The sequence below is a fragment of the Notamacropus eugenii genome, chromosome 5 (assembly GCF_028372415.1).
Source record: "Notamacropus eugenii isolate mMacEug1 chromosome 5, mMacEug1.pri_v2, whole genome shotgun sequence".
Taxonomy (NCBI): domain Eukaryota; kingdom Metazoa; phylum Chordata; class Mammalia; order Diprotodontia; family Macropodidae; genus Notamacropus; species Notamacropus eugenii.
In genome coordinates, this window is record NC_092876.1 from 329,127,975 (window position 1) to 329,150,236 (window position 22,262).

The following is a 22,262-nucleotide window of genomic DNA, read 5'->3' on the forward strand; positions in this document are numbered from 1 at the left end:
TATGTTAAGGGCTCATTTGATAGAGAAAAACAAATGAACAAAACAAAAATTTCTTAGTGCCTGAAATTTCTTTAATGAGGAAAATGCTTTTTATTCTATATTTAGAAACAAATGAATAAATGATAGTAAAAAGGAATTACAGTTAAAATATAATCAAATAGAAAAACTTGGTTTACTGCTTGTCTTAATGGAGGGGGGAGAAAGATTTGTCGTTTGAATATATAAAGAGAACAAGAAAACCCTACATACGAAAATGGGAAGCACTATATTTAATTGATGAATCTTGGACCCTGCTTGTTGCAACAGTGAAGATGGATTACAGCCTTGTCCTTTCCTTTTAAATTAAGGAGTATCTCAGTTTTTGCCTCTGCCTCTGTCTCTCTCCAGTACTTACTATATTATATTCTCACTTTCATTCTACTAAGTTGCAGTCCCAGGGCCCTATACAATGGCTGAATAGCGTAGTGACTTATCTATTCTCATGCAGGCATGCTCTCTCCCTACTTTGAAATCTATAGGCACCAAGGGCTGTTATTTATGGCTATGAATTTCACTTATCAAAACCAAGCCAACACTTTCTCTATAACTGCTAATGGTGGCAATGCCACTATCACATTTGCCAAGCTTAGGGCTGGCAAAAACAATTGCTTCCTTTGTTCCCTCTGTATATCCTTTGTAACCGTAAAGCTGCCTCAGAAAGTTTAAGATGATTTCCATGGTTTCTTGAAAAACTTCAAACATTGGCTTTAGATTCAGAGGACCTAGGTTCAAATCCTGGTTCTGACATTTATTGCCTATAAGATCTTGGGCAAAGCACTTAACCTCTCTCAGTCTTAATTTCTTGATCTGTAAAACGAAAGGTTTGAGGGGTTTGGACTGATGACCTCTAGGGTCTTAATTATCTAATCTATAATCATATGAACCTTCTTGGTTACAGTTCTTGTGGTTATTTGTCCTTGAGTCAGAGCTGTCTGTCTTCCTCCTATAATTCCTGAACTCATTTCTCAAAGAGAAACAAAGCCTAGATCAGTAGAAGCAGCAGGATGCTATGAAAAGACCTGCCTTCCCAATCCACAGTTGAAGGACAGAGAAAAAAGACATAGCTTTTTTATTTAGCAGTCCTAGCCCAATCCGAAGGAGGTGCAATCACTCTGAGCTTAATATTCCTAGCAGTTGACTATGGACACCATCTGAAAACAGATGGTATAAAACATGGGAACAAGCAAATTCTGCTTGGGAATGACACAGGTGGCCTATCGGAATGCCTGACAACTTCTTCATACAAAAATCAGGATCAGCTGTGATATAAATAAGCACATACTCTTGGTTTACCAGTATAACATGCTGATTGGGAAACAAGTTGATATTATCAAGACTTGATTTAAAAATATATTTCAAAGGCCTACTTTACTGCTTACCCAATTATTTTGTTAAAAAGAAAGACTGAAAAGACTGACTAAACTGTCTAAACACTGACTATGTGACCTACAGTTTTATTTCTCAGAAATCGTCTAGCATCTTAAATGTTCATATCAAAATGCATCACACCATGTTAGACTGTAGAGTTATGTGAAAAAATGAAAATTTTTCAGAAATTTCCAATCCAAAGCACTTCCAAACATAACACATCATTTTTTCAGAAGCAGTATATACTTTAAGATATTTCTCCACAGGACAGTTAGTAGTTTTCATTGGCACTGGGCCAGGAAAGACTTGCAATACTGTTGATGAAAACAGATAAAAACCAAAACCAACTTCCTGCCTACTGAAAAGTGAAAGCACTTCGCAGTTGTTAAAAATGTCAGAAGGAAAGCTTTTCATAGATAATAAAATAACCATGAATTTTTTCTTCACAAGGTCACTTTTTCCTGATTGCAAACATTACAAATGCAATAAAGTATGGTTCTTTTCTTGAAAAGTGACTTAAGAAATAAAAATCAAGCAAAAAAAAAAAAACACAAACAAAGCCAATGGGCTGCTATAAATTTAATATCTTACTTTGTACGACACTGAAGTGAGCAGATGAGCAATATTCTGTACTGCTCCATGGTTAAATAAAATTGTTTGATGGTCTGGTGCCTGTAAGAAGAGAGAATATATTTGTGCAGGCCTGATGAAGAAATCTGCTAAAATGAAACTTTGTTCAAGAAAGCTTCTCAAGACAGATACTTTTCACTTGTATTGACACTTTCATTACTATGCTGAAACAACAGGGCAGGTGACCTGCACGCAAGACCTTGCATCTTTTGCAAAAGTCATGCCTAACTTTACGGATGTCAAGATACTGGGAGACACCCAGAACTAAGGCCCAGTAAGCAAACTGTGCCCTGAGCTTGGCATAACAACAATCCTTTGCACTCACCCTCTGCATGATCTCACCCACAATTATTATATTGCTTTGACCAACACCAGGCATTCCCTGAGCTCAGACAAGCACTGACAAGATCTGATCGTGAAGCCCTGTTATGAATCAAACTTGTCATATTATTGCAGTTACCCCTCATTGTCAAGGCTAAGGTTCACTGTGCAGCCACTAGAATATTGACATCAAGTCCTCCCACTGAGAATGCCTGGCACATGTGCCTATTCTGCCTCCTTACTTGCAAGCTGCTTTCCTCACTTTGAAACCAAACTTCTGTTTGATCCCTGACTCTCCTGTCTCTAGCCTGCTCTTCTTGGCTCTGGACATTCACAGATTAGAGGACGGTTTGGTCTGGAAAACAGTAGAGATCCTCCTTGTGGAAAACACAGTGAAGCACTAAACCTGCTTTCTCAGAAACGGTCTGGTTTTGCTAATAACTTCTATCAGCTAAATAGCTAGCACTGCTGCATTTCCTGTGTATGTCCTTCACCATGGACCCACAAAGAATAGGAGCAGGAAAAGAAGCAATGTGGATTCTTTAAATGATGCTCAACTAATCATGTGGTACAGTGTAGAGAACGTAGGGCCTGGAGTGAGGAATACCTCAGCTAAATTTGAACTCCAGACATTGACAAGCTGTGGTGATACTGGGCAAGTCACTTAACCTCAGTTTGCCTCACTTTCTTCAACTGTAAAATGAGACCTTCCAGGATTGTTGTGGGCCTCAAATGAGATAAGATTTGAGAAGCACTTGGCACAGTACTGGGAACAAAGTAGGTGCTACTTAAATGCTTATTCCTTTCCCTTAACCAGTTTGGAAGCTAAGTATCATCCACCTCAAAATGAGGAATAGATTCTGGGAGTTCTAAAATAATACCCAGGTCCTACTTGTCTTAACTCAATATTATCTGTGCAATTTGCTGGTAGCAAATATTACTATGGACCATAACCATACTGCTGATTTCTAATTATTCAGAGATGAAAAGCAAAATGTATAAATTACATATGTGTTTGGCTTCTCTCTGACTTTCAGTTTTTTCCCCTTGTTACTGCTCTCAAAGCAGAAACATGAATGGGGAAGGAGTAGAAGAATGAAAATTACTTTCTTTTAAATCATTCAATTCTATTTTTAAGAGATTCATCAAAGATCTGACTAAAGAGGGACAGGAACTAATTAATTAGCTAAATAAACTTTTTAAATATGCGATGGCTATGTTCCTCCTCCATTAGATTAATGTATTAAAACTCAGTCACAAGGATGAGAGTCTTCTATTTTTCATGAGTGGAATACAACATTCAAGGTTAAGCCACTTTCTGGAATCCCTGAGTAAATCATTGGAAAACCTTAATAAAGCATAAGTCTGATTTTCCAAACTGGTGCTTGGTAAAACGATTGCCTCACTGCTATTTAAATTTCTTCCTACCGTATATCAGAAAATTTGAAGGGATAAAGTATGGTTTATTATCAATAACAATAAAAGCTACCATTTATATAGTATTTTAAGAACTGACAATAGTAAAACCATTGTTCTTGAAGTCAGGGAACTAGATTCAAATCCTGGCTCTACTGCCACCTGTAAGATAGCTTTGAGACTCAGTTTCCCCACTAGTAAATAAGGTAATTACATCAGATTATCAATAAGGCTTCTAGTTTTAATACTCTATAGTCTGTAACATTGGGATGATTATTTTTGAGGGTGACTACTGTTAACAACCAAATTTTACTTTAACTGTTGGTAAGAAAATTTCACTTGCTTTTAAACAGTTTCCCTAAAATGCAACACATGTTCTTTTACATTATATATTTTTTTAGCTTCAAAGAATACCTATGATGAATCTTCTTCCTTTCTTTTTTTGGGGTGGGGTAGGGTGGGGTGGGGAAGGAAGGTAGAGGCTGGGTCTCCCTATCTCTCCCAGGCTGGAAGTACAGCAACCATTCATGGGCCCGGCCCTGTAGCTGATCCACATGGAAGCTATGACCCCCTCTATTTCCAACATAGACTGAATCACCTCTCCTTAGGAAGTCGGGGGCGGGGGAGGCGTCTCTCCCCACCAGAGACTTGCCCTATTGGTGCCACACAGTGGAGTCTTTAGCTGTATTGAGCTCAAAATTGTTGAACTGAACTTCATTCTCCTCTGATATCAGGAATCACAGGTGTGTGTGCCATCAAGCCTGATCTCATTTTACATCTTAAAGACTATAAATGGAAAATCAGGAAGTTTGGTAAAACTAGGGACAGGAAAGTGAGAGTAAGAGGAAGTGGGTGGTTATTCTACTTCAAAATAGGAAGACCAGAGTAACTTACCTAGCACAAAGGCAAAATAATAAAAATGATGCTACTCTAATACATATAAGCCAAAAAAAAAAGTAACTGGAGTTTCTCAAAGACACATGCAATTAAAAAAAAAAAGATACTTCTGGTTTTTTCTTTTTTTAAATTCAATTTTACATATTTTCAGTTCCAAATTCTCTCTATTCCCTCTCTATCTTACTCACCCCACTGAGAAGGGAAGAAAAACAAAATCTATTTTGTTTTAAATGAATGTTGTAATTTCTTTTCTCTGAATTACCCAATCATTCTATCACTGCAATAAATTCTCTGGAAGATTTTCATAATTTCAAGATGATCATGGCACAGTTCCTTGAGAAGACCCTCTTCAAGGGCTGTTTTTGAACTCCCTTCGTCACTACTTCTCATCCCTCCCTCTGCAATTCAGCCAAACTGGTCTTTTCTCTGTTTTTCACTCATGACCCTCCATCTTCCTTCTCTTTGCATCAGCTAGATCCATGCCTGGAATGTTCTCTCTCTTTACTTGCCCCTCAAAAAGCACCTTCTCTTGCTTTAACATGAAGCCCAAGCACCACATCCTACAAGATGCCTTTCCAATGGCAAGCCCTTCTTCCCAAACTACCCTGTATTCAACTACTCTATTTATGTATGTGTGCACACATATGTGCACGTGTACATGTGTGTGTATATGTGTGTGTGCGTGCATGTGTGTGTGTAAGATAGTAAGGATTATCTTTGTTTTTTCCTTGTATCACCAGCACTTAGCATAATGCCTGCTTAACAAACGCTTATTGATTAATGTAAAGGATTTTTGGAAGGGACAGTCTCTCTACAAATGTGACTTATTAAATTCAAATTTGGATGATTACTTAAAAGGCCAAGCAGTTTTAATTTAATGTAAGTTACATTCTTAAATTCCAAATCACTCATCTTCCCTTTGATTAAAGATGAACTATATTTATATCTAAACAATCTCCTTAAATTTCTGCCATAATTATCTTCACACTATTGGCATTCAGGAAGCTGGACTATTTCCAATAAGGCAGAAGGAGTCTCCGAGTATAAATCTGATCATCATATCTACATACCAAAACCTTATGCTCAGCAAAGAAGAACCTGGAAGTCTTAGTGCTTTTGGCAGAATAAATTTCATTAGCAGAGAAACTTCTTCCCATAATAACTAAAGAAGTATCAATTTCAAATTTCTTTAGAAATGAAATTGTTTCTACTAAATAGACAGAATAGCATAGTTGAGAGATATCTGGCCCCAAAGCCAAGAGGACCTGGATTCAAGTCCTACCTCGGAGAAATACTGGCTGTGTGACCCTGAGCCAAGTCCCTTAACCTCTTGAAACAACTCTCAGAAGACGATGAATCAAGAAAAGTTGCTGCTCTGCATCAGTACAAGTTGCCTCTCCAGGGATTACTTTTACTGGTTCAGTCCCTATCTCTATAGTAAATAAATCATAATGATTTATCTCATAGAGTCACTGTCACATATTAAATAGAGAGATGGTTTGGGAAATCGAGAAGACCTGGGTGAGGCCCTACCTCTGACACCCATGTGACTGCGTGACCCTGGCAAGCCCAAATTCATCTCTCAGGGTTGCTCTAAGGTGCAGATCAGGTGCAGATCTGCTTGGAGAGTTCCCGGTAACTATGAAATCATAGGTATGGTCCAAAAAAAATTATTTCATATTAACTTGAAACAGTAAAAACTCAAATATTCCATGTCTATAAGCTCTATTTGCAAATCTCAAAAATACTGAAGAAAAATAATTTCCTTTAGGAATACAAAATTTTGCAATGGTGGGAAACATTTATTCTACATTCTTACTTTGCAGCAATGAGAGAAGATCTGACAAATGTATTCCTGTGTATAACGAGATCTACCGAGCAGTGCCATGAGGTGGGGAATAACTGTAGCATCCTGGAAATAAGTTGAAAAGGAAAATATTAACAACAGAAAGTTTAAGCTCTATTATTCAGTGAAAATATACTTTAAATTATGTTAGCATTAACTATTTAATATCCAACATTTCAGTTTATGTAGTGATAAAGTTGACCCCCTCCAGGGAATTAGCCAGAAAATCAAAAGTAAAATGGGACAAAAAATTCCAGGGGCTCCCTATTGCCTCCAGGAGCAAATACAAAATTCTCTATTTAAGATTCAAAGCCCTTCCTAACTTAGTCCCCTTCTACCTTTCCAGTCTTCTCACACTATACTCCCTGACACATTCTTGAATCCAGTGACACTGGTTTCCTGGTTGTTCCACGCACAAGGCATTCCATCTTTTGGCTCTGGGTATTTTTCTTGATTGTTCCTATGCCTGGAATGCTCTCCCTCCTCAATTATACTTACTGACTTTCCTGGCTTCCTTTGTTCGAACTAAAATCCCATCTTCTAGAGGAAGCCCTTCCCAATCCCTCTTAATTCTAGTACCTTCCTTGTTTTCATTATTTACTATTTATCCCTGTCTATAGTTTATACGTATTTTGATCTGTTTGTTTGATTGTTTCCCAAGCTAGCTCTGAGGGCAGGGATTATCTTTTACCTTTTGTTTTTTTATCCCCAGTGCTTGATAAATGTTTACTAACGCTGAAAAACTCAAGGCAAAAAGTAAGAATAGAACCTTCAATGTCTGTCCTTGGAAACTAATTAAAAAGAAGCTCTGAGTTTATCTCTTGTAAACTACTCAGGCTTGATAAATAAAAGAACAAGTTAAAAATGATTACTAGCAAAACATCCACTATGAAAATATAACATCCTAGTGCTAACAAATACTTCTTATACTACATAAGATTCAAAGAAACCACAATGTAAAAACAAAACATTTACCTGAAATTCTTATTTTCTGTGATTATATGGTAAGTACTGTCAATTTCATAATGACAGAGCAGGTTACAAAAGTAGCAGAGGTTATAAAATTCCAGTGTTTGGACTCTACCCACCTCAACTTGTTGGAATATAAATTAATCATAGGAGGATGGATGGATAAGGGGAGATCATAACTGAAGTATAAAACTAACTATTTTCTCTTCATTCTCAAATATTATTAGATTACTTCTACTACATTTTAACTTGATGGTTGTTCTATTTCTTTGTAACACTAAGATCCTCCCTGATCCAAACATCTCTATGGTCTCCTGCAACAGGTTGAAAAAAGTCTATACCAACTATGCCAAGAAAACTTCTTTGACAAAAGGCTCACAAATAAATAAACTACTGAGGTTCACTGCTACTCATGGTTTAAACAAGCATGAGAAAACTTTTTGATCAAGGCCACTGATCAGTAGAAGGAGAAAAAAATTAGTCAAGGGCCTCATAAATATCTCCCTACATAGACAAAGTTCTTTTTTTATAACAATTTTTTAAAAAAATTTTCAATTCACAGAACAAAAAAAGCATTTCCATATGATAAGCTCAATGATCTTAGAAAGGCACAAACTTCTTGGAAATATTGTTTATACATAATACTTTCAACTTCCTTATCACCTACTTTCTTTTTAACAAACTTAGCATTTATCTACACTCAAACTGCTCTCTCAAAGGTTACTAATAATGTCTTAATTACCAAATTCAATGCCAAACCCTGCTTAAAGAAAGCCTTAATCCTCCTCTGCCACAGTTGGCATTATCTTCAAAGAGGCTGCTGCTGTTGCTGTTTGTCCTTCATTCTACAAGAGGACCATGACATCAGGGAGGTGAAGCCACATGCAAGTGAACTGGATTTAAGTGAAAGAGGGCTGTGCAAAGTCACTAGCCTTACTTTCCCCTCTGAAGCCATCTGGGTCCAGTGGCCAGATATGGATCAGGACTAATGACATCATGAGTGATGTGTGGATTTGCTCATGAATTGGATTTAGGGGAGGCAGAGCTGCACAGGTTATCACTCTGCATTCTCCTCCAGAGTCATCAGAGTCCAGTGGCAAGACAAAAGTCAAGGTGATGGCCCAGGATGTAGTGGATGACACTGGTGCCTTCAACGCCTGACCAAGCTCTAAAGGTTCCATAGTACCTCCTTACACTGCCTTCATGGCCACTGAAACAAACTATTCTCGTACACCCATTCCACCGAGGGAAGTCTTCACATGCTTGGGCTAGACATCCCGCTAACTCACTAACAGGTTTGAGCCTGTTGGTTACCCTCAACCTGGTTTAACCTGTCTGCTGAGGTGGTTTTACTGGGGTGTGGCCACTGCACATGCTACAACTTCTTGGAGCCACATGTGAGCATTAGATGGCAGGTGGACACCAAAGGTAAATTAAAAGGCTTGACAAGCTCTTGTATCAGAGGTGTTAGTACTCCCTGAAGACCTCACAGACCCCAGTTGACACTACAGACAGGTACTCTCAGGTACTATGCTAGCAACCTTCCTCCAAGTTCAAACTGAAAGACTAATCTTTTGATAATCATTCAAAACCAGTTCACCTAGCTCATATGTACCTATCTGGTCCAAAAGGATAGCATGAGAGCTTTTGTCACATTATTTAATAATTTTCTATGACTCCATATTCTTCTGACCTACCATTTTTTCAGAAAAAAGGAAACAAGGTCAGTTCCGTTAGGTGTTTTGTGAAGACATCAGGTATTCCCTTTCTAAAGGATCACAAGCTAATCCTTTACTAAAATATCCTAGAATTTTATCAGGAGAGGAATCAATCTCTTTAACTTAGTTTGCAGATTCAACTCTCCTTTTTTTAAAAATCAGGCCACTTGTACTTCTGTAGTCTTGCAGCTCTCTTTCTGAATGGTCTTTCAAAGATCTCTGACAGTAGCTCAGTAATAACACGTCAGTTCTTTTCAACAGCCTAACATGTTCACCTGAATGTGGAGACCTAAACTAATTGATGGCAGCTAGATATTCTTTTAACATTTCATTCATCATCAATTTAAAATCTTTATTTATCATTTTTTTTGTTCTATCCTTGCTGATCCAAAGATCATTCTCCTTAACATTCAATCCAAATCAAGCAGCAGTACTACCTTTCTTTTATTCTCTTGACCTCATGAAAAAAAACCACATAACTGTAATTTCATCACTGTCAACTGTTCCTGAAGAGAAAATTCCTCTTCCAAATAGATCAGGAATTTTTGTTTACAACTTAATTTCTTAAAGAGTTGCCCAAGGCACTTAGGGATTAAGTACTTGATAAGGATCAATAAGCTAGTCGGAAAGTCAAGAATTAAGCCCCATCTTGATTCTGAGTCAACTTTTCTATTCACTCTGCCTCTGTCCCCAACACAGCTCTGAAAAATTGTTTTTGGGGTCCTCAGCATTCATTGTCAGATTCAGTTTCTTCTGGATTTTACTTCTGCTTTACATGAATAGACTACTCTTTTCCACTCATCCTCGATTGCTGACCCTAGTTTACACCTTGTAAACAAGTTTTTAAAAGCTTTTACTATAAACTTGTAGCTGATAACATTATTAATCAAATAAACATATGTAGTAGGGAATAAAATTCTAATATTTTTAAATTAAAGATTACAGTGTAATGGGGATTGATGCATACACAGAGTACATCTGACCTTGGTTGATGCAAAGTTCCTGTGTGGAAAGGGCTATGGAGCTGCCTTCTGGGATAGTGATGATGATATGTAATGGAAGTATCTTTGAGAAATTTGTACAGGTATACAAGTTCTATAACTGGTTCTATTATGCAACCACATGGTTAGACTAAGAGAAGCCTTTTAAATTGGCTGGATAACTAGGACTGGTGTCTTCAAAAGGTCACTAGTAACTAGAGACTTGGTCATTTTTCTCTTTGGCTGTTTTCTCTTTGATTGATCACTCTTAATTTGACTCCTTCGTGGAAGGCAGTCAGTCTGACGTGGTCTCATCACATTTGGGCCTGTTGTCTCATCATTTAATCTTTTCCATTTTGGTTAAAGTGATTGGAGACTATGATTTCGTGAATTTTGAAAGGTCAGGAGAATAAGCATCCAGGCATCTAGACATTTCAACATCCCAGATTCTGAGTTTTGCAGCCAGTTCAGTATCAATATCCTAAGAAATAAAGAATGACTTATAGGACCCAGCCAAACAGTAGTTGAGAATAAGACCCATATGGTAGCAATGCAGTATTTCGACATGAGTATGATAAGAGCATTGCTTTTTAAGGACTACAACATATTTAAACCTATTCTTATCAGAAACTGAGGTGGGAAAAGGGAGAGTGTGTCCAAGGAATTGGGGGAAAATGTTTCTACATTTGATCTTGTTCTTTTTAAAAGCTAGTTGATGTTAAGTGGTTAAGTATACCTAGGGTACTACTCACTAACACCTAGCATGAAGGAACACAATTGGTAGGGGCTTCAGTCAGTGTATTAGGGAAGAAACACCTGCTACAGGAAGGGGAACGAGATCTAGTTAAACCTGCTCTGGGAGGCTGAACCCAAAGCATACTTGCTACATTATCATTTAGCAGAGTAGAACCAATGAATCCACAAATAACAAAATAAGAATGCATTTGTTTTGTATCCTTTTTTCTAATTTGTCCAAAGTTCTGGTCACTATATTTTTTATCTTGGTTCTGGTTAATATGTATAGAGTTCTGGTTTTGTTGATTTTACTCTGTATCATCTCCCTAGGTCCTTCTGTCTTTGTATGCTTCATATTTATAATTTCTGTAATACCACAATATTCTTTTCCATTGATGTATAATAACTGATTTGATCCTTCTCTAATAAGATATACAGATCATGTCTAGTGTTTTGCTATGATAAGTTAAGAATATATTAAACAAATAGGACTCTTCCTTTTTCTATGAAAAGCAAAAGAATTAGGTCAAAGGTTATCAATCAGTTTTGTGATTCTTATAGTAGACATGGCCATATTCTCTTCAAACTATTTGTATTAGTCTACAGATTAATTAAAGCTCTTACATATTAGAAGCTACAATTCCACTCAACGTATTCCTACAGACCTGCTAACAATTTTATACTTCTTTTTTTTTTTGCTATATTTGATGTTATAGTGAATGTAAGGTGTTTTAATGTAAGGTATTTTAAGGTTGTCTTGATTACATTTATCTGATTTGGATGTTTGGGCGTCTGTTAAAATAGTTCACAATTCATTCTTTATTATTTAAAATCTAATTTGGCTGAAGTTCTCTGTATAACCATACTGATCTCTTTAAGTTGCTCCCCCTTTTCATCCGTAGAATAACTTCTGCTTCTGTCTTCAGAATTTCATTCTTCAGAACTTTCTACCTTGTGGGCTAGTTTCCTCTGCAAAATCTTAAGAATCCTAGTTATTTTTTCTATTAACGTTTTGAAATCTTCTTTTCTAAAATCTAAGGTTTACGTCAGACTCTGCTAACCTTTCCTGTCTTCAATAATTTGTTCTCATGGTTCCTATCATTTCTACCTTAGCTATTAGTTCCTCTTTGGTGAACAGACTCAGGTCCAAAATAATTTATTAGCTATTTTATCGTTGGAAGGAAGAAATTATCACAAGGCTTGTAATTTGTCAGTTGTTTTGCTTTTGGCAAAGAGACAAATCTCCAGCACATATCCAGATAGTTGAAATTCCCTATCAACTAAAATCCCAGGGTTCTAAACTAGGTTTGTGATCTGTTTCCCAAATTGTTCATTCTGATCAAGGAGTATATAGCACTCAAAAATGGTATTACATGCTTTTCCCTTCTCTGATTCTTACTCGAATGTCCTCCATGTTTTTCTGTTTTGGTTTTCTGGATTTCCACATGAGTATGTCTTGTTATATAAAAAAACCCACCACTACTAAAGGAAACATTACTCCATACCCCTTTCCCTTTTACCTTATTAATGAGGTATACCTTTTCAGGGTAACAGACCAGTTATAAATCTTATTTATCAAGTCTCAGTAATATTTGTGAGGTCAAGTTCTTTTTCACATTAGGATCTCTGATTTGTTCTTTTTTATTACATATGCTTTGTGAATATGTAAAATGACCTCTGAAGCCATGCGTTTTACTAATGGATCAATCTTGGATACTTTCTTCTGTAAACTACTGGTTCTTTCTTCTGCCACCCTTCCCATCTTTGATGTGCTATGCTCTATGGTGACAGACTTGACATATGCATGTGATCCCTCTTGATCAGATTTTTAGGCCTCTAGGTAAATATGTGTTTATCAGACTGTTAAATATACTCTATCCCTGGCCACCATCCGTATGTTGTTAAGCTATAGTACAGAAATCCAAATCCCATTGTCAGACATAACCTGTTACTAATTTCCTAAATCAGCCTTTTTCTTTTGACTCTATTATGCTCAGTCAGCATCAATGATGAAAATAACATATAAACTCATAAAGTATTCAGTTTTTTTCTCAGAACTTCATAATTCTTATCAGATTCTTTTTGATAGTATCCTTTTCCCCCTTGGAAATCACTGGAAAATAGTTAACAGCCATGAGACAGTAGAACATTCCGTTATTTAACTCAGTTTGACAAATATTCCTCATCAAGAAGTTATCAACCACAATTACTCATGTATTTTTTCTTCAACTCTTCCTGGATTGTCTCTCACTTCATAATACCTATGAACTGAAGCTCATGGAAATGCGTCATCCCTGGTATGTAGTCTGATGTCCCCCTCTACAGAAAGAGCCTCAAATCTATTACTTAGTTACAAATACTGACAGGTCATTCTTCCTTTCCTTCTCTCCTTGTCACAATCTCCTACCCACCCCCAACTTTCTGGGATTATCAAAAAGTTCTTTCTTCCTCTTCATATACCTTTTCTTATTTTCTCCTTGAAGCATTTCTTCCATTCATCTTTGCAACATTTCATTATTCCTGATATCCTAGAAGACAGATTGCATTCCTTTAGCCCTTTCACTCTTTAAAAATATAGGGCATTTTGTGCATAAGCAGATGTTACTTGGTACTGGAAGAAAGAAAAACACAGCATACTCTGCAGGTCAGTGCAAAATTCTCTTTGTCTATAATATCAGCTTGAATAGAGATCTGCATCCCTGTCTTCTTTCTGGCAGCTCTTTTAGCTAACCTTTATGGTCACTGCTATGACAAACTGCCTGCTTACCATACCTGCTACACTCAGACTCTGGGGGCTCCAAATAAGACTTCGAGGCAGACTTGCCCCCTTTTCTAGTGATCCAAAATCCAAATTCCTTGGTTCAAGACCCTTTATAATCTGGATAACTTTTCCTTTCCAATCTTAGTTTCCTACATAAACCCTTCATTCCAACCAAACTTAATTTGCTCACTGTCCTGAGAATAGATACTGCACATTTATTTCTGAGCCACTGATCAATGTGGTTTCATTGCCTAAAATATCCTTCCTTTTTTTCCACCTAAGACTTGATTATCATTCAAAGTCCAGCTTACACATTCTCTGTAAAGTCTGCCTCAGCCCACAGTAACAAAATCTCTTTTAGTACTTTCATATCTCATTCAAACCTAGTCACAAATTGACTTGTGTTAAGTTTTTTGTGCCTATACGTTTTAGCTCCCCTGATTATAGTAAAGACTCCTTGAGGACAGACATCATATCCTGAATACCCCTCACAGCATCTAGCAGCATTAAGCACATAGCAGATGCTCAGCAAAGATTTGGGACCAAAAAATTCTGTACAGCTATGAGAAAATGCATCTTTTTCTTAGATACTGAATTAGTTATATAAAGTAATAGAAAATTTTAAGACTCTAAAGTGTGACTTAATTTATGCTGCTACAACTTAGGTTTTCTTCTTCATAAAACTTACTGTATAAAGTAGCTCCTCTGGAGTGACTGGACTGGTAAAAATGGTACGAAGGCATCTAAGGCAAGCTTCAATGAACTTCAAATCTTGTGATAGTAATCCTGTTAATAAAAATTGGGATTACTCTTCAGTTTCAAGATGATTTTATTGCATTAAAAACAGAAAGATATACTAAGATGTGCTGCATTAAAATTTAAAGTTCAAGCTTTACATACCTTGTAGCAAGGCAGGAATAATATGGCAGTCCAGAAGAGACTTGACATTGTTTTCAGTACCCATAGCAAGACTTCCCAACACCACTGCACATTCAGTTTTTAGCTCTGTGCTTGAAGTTTCTTGCTGAAGTAGATATAAAAGTCTAAAAAAAATAATTTTAAAAATCTAAAAGACAAAACTTGAAGAACATGGAACATATTACTTAACATAGTTATGGACAGATAAACAACTTATGAATAAACAAGAGATAAGAGAGTATTGGGAGGTATAAAATGGATCATTTCAATTACCTTAAATTAAAACTTTTTGGACAAATAAAACCAATGAAGCCAAGGTAAGAAGGAAAGCAGAAAAGTGGGGAAAATTTTTTTATAGACAGTTTCTCAGAAAAAGGTCTTGTATCTCAAATATATAAAGAACTTTGCTAAATCCATGAGAAAACAAGTCATTCCCTAATTGATAAATGGTCAAAGGACATGAAGAGGCAGTTTTCCAATAGAGAAATCAGAACCACGTAAAGTCATATGAAAAAATGCTCTAAAGCATTACTGATTACGGAAATGCATGTTAAAACAATCAATCTATCAGACTGGCTAAAATGATAGAAGAGGAAAGGGACAAATGCTGAATGGGATGTAGTAAAAGTGGGACACTAACTCACTGTTAGTGGAACTGTGAACTAATCCAATTATTTTGGAGAGCAATTTGGAATTATACCCAAAAAGCTACAGAACTGCCCTTTGAACCAGCAATACCATTATTAGATCTGTTTCCCAAAATGATTAGGGAGAAAGGAAAAGTACCTATATATTCTAAAACACTAATAGCAGCTCTCTTTGTGGTGGCAAAGAATTAGAAATTGTGGGGATGCCTGTCAAATGGGGAAAGACTAAACAAGCTGATTGTGATGGATGATAAACTCAATGGTTTTAGAAAAATATGGAAAGACTTCCATGAAATAATAGAGTGAAACATGCAGAAACAAGAGAACACTGCATACAGTAACAGCAATACTGTTTTAAGTACAACTTGGAGCAACCAAGTCATTTTGACTATTACAAATACTCAAATTAACTACAAAGGACCAATGAAGGAAGATGTTATCTGAATCCAGAGAAAGAACTGATAAAGAGAAGTATGTTTACTATGGTTTTACATATGTACATATTTGTATCTAATGGCAGCCATTTTCAAGGTGAGGAAAGGGAGGGGGAAAAGTTACATAATAACTTTATTATGTATTTAAAAGGTAAAGCAAGTTGTACATAACAGATTTGCAGTTTCATGTGCAATTCTCTTTTTCTATTCTATTTCGTTATGGAAATGGTTACTTTATTTCATAAGTTCAAAACAAAAATAAATATAAATGAAAAATGAAAAACTAAAAGACTAAAAAAAATAAAACATAAGACTTGCTCCTCTGAGATTCAAACTGCAGTTTCCTTTTTTTCCTACAGTATTGCATTTCTGTAAAAACGTTCCCCAAAGGAGAGATGCTACTTACAGATGTCATTCTGCAAACAAAATGGTACCAAATACTCTCCAAATGGAAAACCCTAATTTTAATGAATGATTTTGATATACAATAACTTTCAACTTTTTGATCTTCCCATTCAAATAAACCATAAAGTCTATTTTTAAAAAGCAATTTTAGAAAGCAAAACTCACAATATGATCATTAATAAAGAATAATTCTTATAAATTCCAAAAATGGTATTTTAGTCCCATATAGTTACTGCTCCCAAGAAGAACTGAAAGTGCTAGGATTCTAAGGATTAGGCAGAAAATAATAGTGTTATTACAATGTATAGTCAAGTTACTTCAATTTCTGCTTATTTATTTAGGATATTCTTTTACTGCTAAAATAATGATTTTACTAAATTTTCAATATGATAGGACTTAAATAATACTCTCTGAATATCCTAATTCTATGATACTTTAGTTTTTAGAGGCATTTTCTTTATATACATCCAAATATCATCTTAAAAAATGAAGAGTTTCTTTTAAGAACTAAAAAAAGGAAAAATAATTCTTAGGTTGGAAGGGTATACAATCAGAATATATTACAAATGACAAAAAAAATGCATTCAGAAAAAAACATACCTTGGAACTGCTCCTAAAACAATGAGGTTGGCTTTCTGTTTGTTGTTTCCAATTACAGCATTTTTCATGTCTCTAAATTTAAAAAGGGAAAGGATGAATTATGTTGAAATATCAGAGAAACAGTTCTACTTGTTGATAATTCCTACAGCTGCTAGACAAAGCATGACTGGTTTTTTTTAATCCTATCCGATATCCAGAAAAAAGTATTCTTTGTGGCCGGGTAACTTAACAGAAAGGATGAGGAGGTAGTATAGACGAGTGCTTCTGAAACCTCAAACAGTTTAAGAAGCACTGAAGGGGTCGTGCGCAGAAAAAGTTCAAGAAGTCCTGGTGTACACAGCTCAACATAAATCTACTAAGATAAGAAGAAAAACTAAAAGCACATGTCATAATGAGCTAGTAGTATAATCTTTTGTCTATTAAAGATAGCCACAATATCTATCTATCTATCTATCTATCTATCTATCTATCTATCTATCTATCTATCTATCTATCTATCTATCTATCTATCTAAACCACAAATCATTTTAAAGACATAACAGAGATAATTTTAGTCAATGGACCTCTGATTGGTAATACCAAGTGAGATATAAAACCAGGGAGATATACACATGCCAAAACTGTTTTCCTTCCCCTGGTATGCAAGACATCCAGTGTAGACTCCAAATTAAAAAAGGATTCCCTACATATAGTGGGGTCTTCCAGATACTATTTGTGAATGATATTGTTTTGATAAAAACAAACTCCAGAATACCACAAAACTTCTTAAATGAATTCAATAAACATACAAAAGAGTTCAACATAGCCATCAATACAGGAAGAACAATTTTAAAAAGATTCCTTTTGTCAACACTATGATATACAGGAAAATGGACAACTCAACATACATATTTTATATAGACACTGTAGACACTGAAATGGGCCCAGAATTTAATAGGACAACAGGCTTCTACTTTTGAGAAATTGTGTAGTACTTTAAAAAAGAAAAGGATATTCAAATAAGACTATTCTATTCTGTACGCACCAGAAAACGTAGGACAGAGCAGAATAAAGTGTTTCAAAAAGCAATGGAGCTCAGGATGCAATCCATTCAAAAAAATAAAATAAAAAGGGATAATAAACAAGGAAAACTACATTATGCTCAAAGTAATCTTAGACAATAAACCAATATCAGTAATAAACTTATACACCCCAAGTGCCTTAGCATCCAAATTCAAAAAGGAAATATTAATTAAAAGAGGACATAGACAATAACACAGTGAAGACAGGAGATTTCTATTATCTCTCAGTTTAGGATAAGACTAACAAAAAGATAAGCAAAAGGGAAAATGTGGAACTTGTAATGAAACTAGGGCTAAAAGATCTATAGCATCTTCTGAATAAGACCAGTAAAGAATACGCATGTTTCACAGCAGCATTTGGAACTTTTATAAACAGTGGCCATGTATTAAGATACAGGAATACTGCAAACAAATGTAAAACGACAGAAATAGACAATAATGCAGTAAGATAATCACTGGTTCACAGACAACATAGAACCAAATGAAGACTTAACAATAAATTCTTGAGTGGCAAATGGGTCAATGAACGTGTGATAGAAATAATAATTATAAGAAAGAAAATTATAAGAGACAACACATCAAAATTTACGTACTTACAAACATATATTAACCAAAAAAAGGAAAGAATGATTAATTAACTGAATACGGATTTTTAAAAATTAGAAAGACAACAACTTAAAATAAGTGCAGATGAATTATTAAAAATCAAAAAATAGATAAGTAAGAAAAAACCATAAAAATGTAAATAAAACTAAAATCTGGTTCTTACAAGAAAAATGATAAGCCTTTAGCTTCTCTGCATAAAAAGAGGGCAGAAAATCAAATCAATAAGACAGCAAATATGCAAGGTAAAATCATAACAAAATAAAAATAATCAAAATATTATGTTAATAAGATTAAGAACACAAAAATAGAGGAATATCTATATGTTTATTTCATATTTTATTTTTCCCAATTATATGTAAAAACAATTTTAGCACTTTTTTTAAACTTTGAATTCCAAATTCTCTTTCCCCCTTCTTTCCCTCCTCATTGTGAGGGCAAGCAATTTCATATAGATTATACATGTGTAGTCATGCAAAATATATTTCCATATTAGTCACGTTGTAAAAGAAACACAGACCAAAATGTCAAGAAAAATAAGTTTAAAAAGTGTGCTTTGATCTGCATTTAGACACTATCAGTTCTTTTTTCTGGGGAGGGATAGCATTTTTCATCATAAATCCTTCAGAGTTGTCTCGACCATTGCACTGCTGAAAATAGCTAAGTCATTCACAGCTGATCATCTTACAATATTGCTGATAATTTGTATACAGTACATTTTGCTTTGCATCAGCCCATGGAAGTCTTTCCAGGTTCTGCTGAGAGTGTCCTGCTCATCATTTCTTATAGTAAAATAATATTCCATCATAATTGTACACTACAACTTCTTCAGTCATTCACCAATTGATGGGCATCCCCTCAACTTCTAACTCTTTGCCACCAAAAGAAGAACTGTTATACATATTTTGTGCATATAGATTCTTTTCCTTTCTATTTTTTTTTTATCTCTTTGGGATACAGACCTAGTAGTGGTAGTACTGGATCAAAGGGTATGCATAGTTTTATAGCCCTTTGAACATAGTTCTAAATTGCTCTCCAGAATGGCTATATCAGTTCACAACTCCACCAACAGTGCGCATTAGTGTCTCAATTTTCCCACATCCCCTCCAACATTTGTCACTTTCCTTTTCTGTCATATTAGCAAACTGATAGAGGTGTTTTAATTTGCATTTCTCTAATTAATAGTGATTTAGCTTTTTTTCCACATGACTATAGATAGCTTTGATTACTTTTGTCTGAAAACTGACTCAGTTTTCTATGTTTGAGAAATGAAGTCTTTATCAGAGAAATTCACTGTAAAATCTTTTTTTCACAGTAATGTTTACCAGTTATGTATTCCCTCCATCCTATTATTTATCCTGCTCTCTCTCTCCTTTTACTATGTCCACTCTGAAGTATTTTGCTTCTGACTTTTATCTCCCCCAAACTGCCCTCCCTTCTCTCAGCTCTGCCACATCCTTCTCTTATCCCCTTCCCCTCCTACTTTCCTGTATGGTAAAACATGTTTCTATACTGAACTGAATGTGTCTATTACTTCTTCTTTGAGCCAATACTAATTAGAATGAGGTTAACTTGTTCCTTCCCCTTCCCTATTTCCTCCTTCACTGTAAAATCTCTTTCAGCCCTCTTCTATGTCAGATAATTTATCCCATTCTAGCTCTCCTTTTCCCCTTCTCCCAGCGCATTCTTCTTTCTCATTCCTTAATTTTTTTTTTTAGATAATCATAACATTACATTCAACTCACACCTAAAAAGTCGTAAATGTCATTTTACCAGGCAGGAATATAAACAGTTTAATCTTATCAAATTTCTTGATTTCTCTTTCCTGTTTACTTTTTATGCTTCTTTTGAATCTTGTATTTAAAAGACAAATTTAGTATTCAGCTCTAGTCTTTTCATTAGGAAAACTTGAAAGTCCTCTATTTCACTGAATATCCATTTTCCCCCTGAAGAATTATGCTCAGTGTTGCTGGGTAGGTAATTCCTGGTTGTAATTCTAGCATTTCTGTCCTCTGTAATATCATATTCTAAGCTCTCCATTCCTTTAATGTAGAGCCTGCTAAATCTTGTGTTATCCTGACTGTGGATCCATGATAGTTAAATTGTTTCTTTTTGGCTGCTCGCAGTATTTTTGTCTTCATCTGGGAGTTCTGAAATTTGGCTACAATGTTCCTGTGAGTTTTCATTTAGGGGTCTCTTTCAAGAAGTAATCAGTGAATTCTTTTAATTTCTATTTTACCTTCTGGCTCCAGAATATCAGGGCAGTTTTCCTTGACAATTTCATGAAAGGTGATGCCTAGACTCTTTTTTTTCAAAATCATGATTTTTACGTAGCCCAATAATTCTTATATTATTTCTCCTGGATCTATTTTCCAGGTCAATTGTTTTTCCAATGAGATATTTCACATTTTCTCCTATTTTTTCATTCTTTTGATTTTCTTGACATCTCATAAAGTCATTAGCTTCCAGGTGCTCAATACTAACTTTTAAGGAATTATCTTCTCCATTGAGCTTTTGTACCTCCTTTTCCATTTGATCAATTCTACTTTTTAAGGAGTTCTTCAGTGAATTTTTGTATATCTTTTTCTATCTGGCCAAGTCTGTTTCTCAAGGCATTTTCCTCTTCATTGAATTTCTATGTCTCTTTTACCCTATTTGCCCTATACTGTTTTTTAAGGTGCTATTTTCTTCTTTTACCAAGCTAGTAATTCTTTTTTCATGGTTTTCTTGCATCACTTTCATTTTTCTTCCCAATTTTTCCTCTACCTTCCTTATTTGATTTTTAAAATATTTTTTGAGCTCTTCCATGACCTGAGACTAATTTATATTTTTCTTCGAGGCTTTGGAAGCAGGAGTTTTGACTCTGCTGTCTTCTTTTGAGTGTATGTTTTGATCTTCCTTGTCACCATAGTAACTTTCTGTGGTTAGAAATTTTTTCTGTTGTTTGCACTTTTTACAGCCTATTTCCTGACTTTTTAACTATATGCTAAAGTGGGGCTCTGCTTCCTAAGTGGAGGCGGCACTGTCCTAAGCTTCAGGTCTTTGTGCAGCTGTTTTCAGAGGTAATTCTGGGGACTTGTATGTTTTTTGTTCTTCCAATGTGGTTTGATCTAGGGAGAGATGTGTTTACTACTCTCCTGTAGTGTGCACTGGTTTTTCAGCAACCACAAGTGCTCTTCTCAACCCTAGAACTGTGACCAGGGTCCCAGCTCACCTATGGCAGCAAGCTTTGCTATGCTACTGCTCCTCCTCACACTGGGCCTGCCACTCAAATCTAAGTATAGGCAATGCAATAGAGTCCTGCCTCAGGATCAGCAAATGGATCTTTGTAAATCTCCTTCTGACACGTTGTTGGATCCCCTTACCATCTGTGGGCTGAGAGGTCTGGAAACCACCATTGTTGCCACTCACTCAGTCAACTGGAGACCTACTGGTTTCCTGGGGCCAAGTCTGTGCTGGCATAACCTGTACTGGATTGCTCTCCAGTCTCACCCTGGTACAACAGACCCCTCCTGTCCACCTTCTAAGATATCATATCTTAGGCTGGAAAATTGTTTCACTCCATCTTTTTGTGGGTTCTGCCACTTCAGAATTTGTTTAGAGTCATTATTTAAAGGCATTTGGAGGGGTTTGGAGGAGAGCTCAGGTGAGTCCCTGCCCTTTACTCTACCATCTTGGCTCCATCTCAGTAAGCTTTTTTAATTTTTCCTTTTCTTTTTTGTAATGAACTTAATTATCAACAAACAATTGTGCCAATATAAAAAGAATAAAAAAGATGATTACAGATAAAGCCTTGATTTTCAATTAATTAGTTTTGTAAAAGTATATATTAAATTTTGTAAGATAAAAAGCAAAACTACCTTTTTATGTTCCCTTCAGAACTTATCTTTCTTTTGCATTTTTTTGTTTGTTTT

General features: G+C 35.6%; 1 protein-coding gene across 8 annotated transcripts in view; it reads right to left on the reverse strand.

Annotated features, from left to right (window-relative positions):
- Positions 1–22,262, reverse strand: part of ARMC8 (armadillo repeat containing 8) — a 135,371-nt gene that overhangs the window by 67,870 nt on the left and 45,239 nt on the right. For 6 of the 8 annotated variants that reach the window (XM_072613557.1, XM_072613558.1, XM_072613559.1 and 3 more), the window contains 5 exons: positions 16,685–16,756; positions 14,581–14,723; positions 14,369–14,466; positions 6,491–6,583; positions 1,999–2,079 (listed from right to left, as the gene is read on the reverse strand). In XM_072613557.1, coding sequence (XP_072469658.1) covers positions 1,999–2,079; positions 6,491–6,583; positions 14,369–14,466; positions 14,581–14,723; positions 16,685–16,756 — 487 coding nt within the window. The remainder of the gene's footprint in view (positions 1–1,998; positions 2,080–6,490; positions 6,584–14,368; positions 14,467–14,580; positions 14,724–16,684; positions 16,757–22,262) is intronic. The other 2 variants (XM_072613562.1, XM_072613556.1) reach the window with 1 other exon arrangement.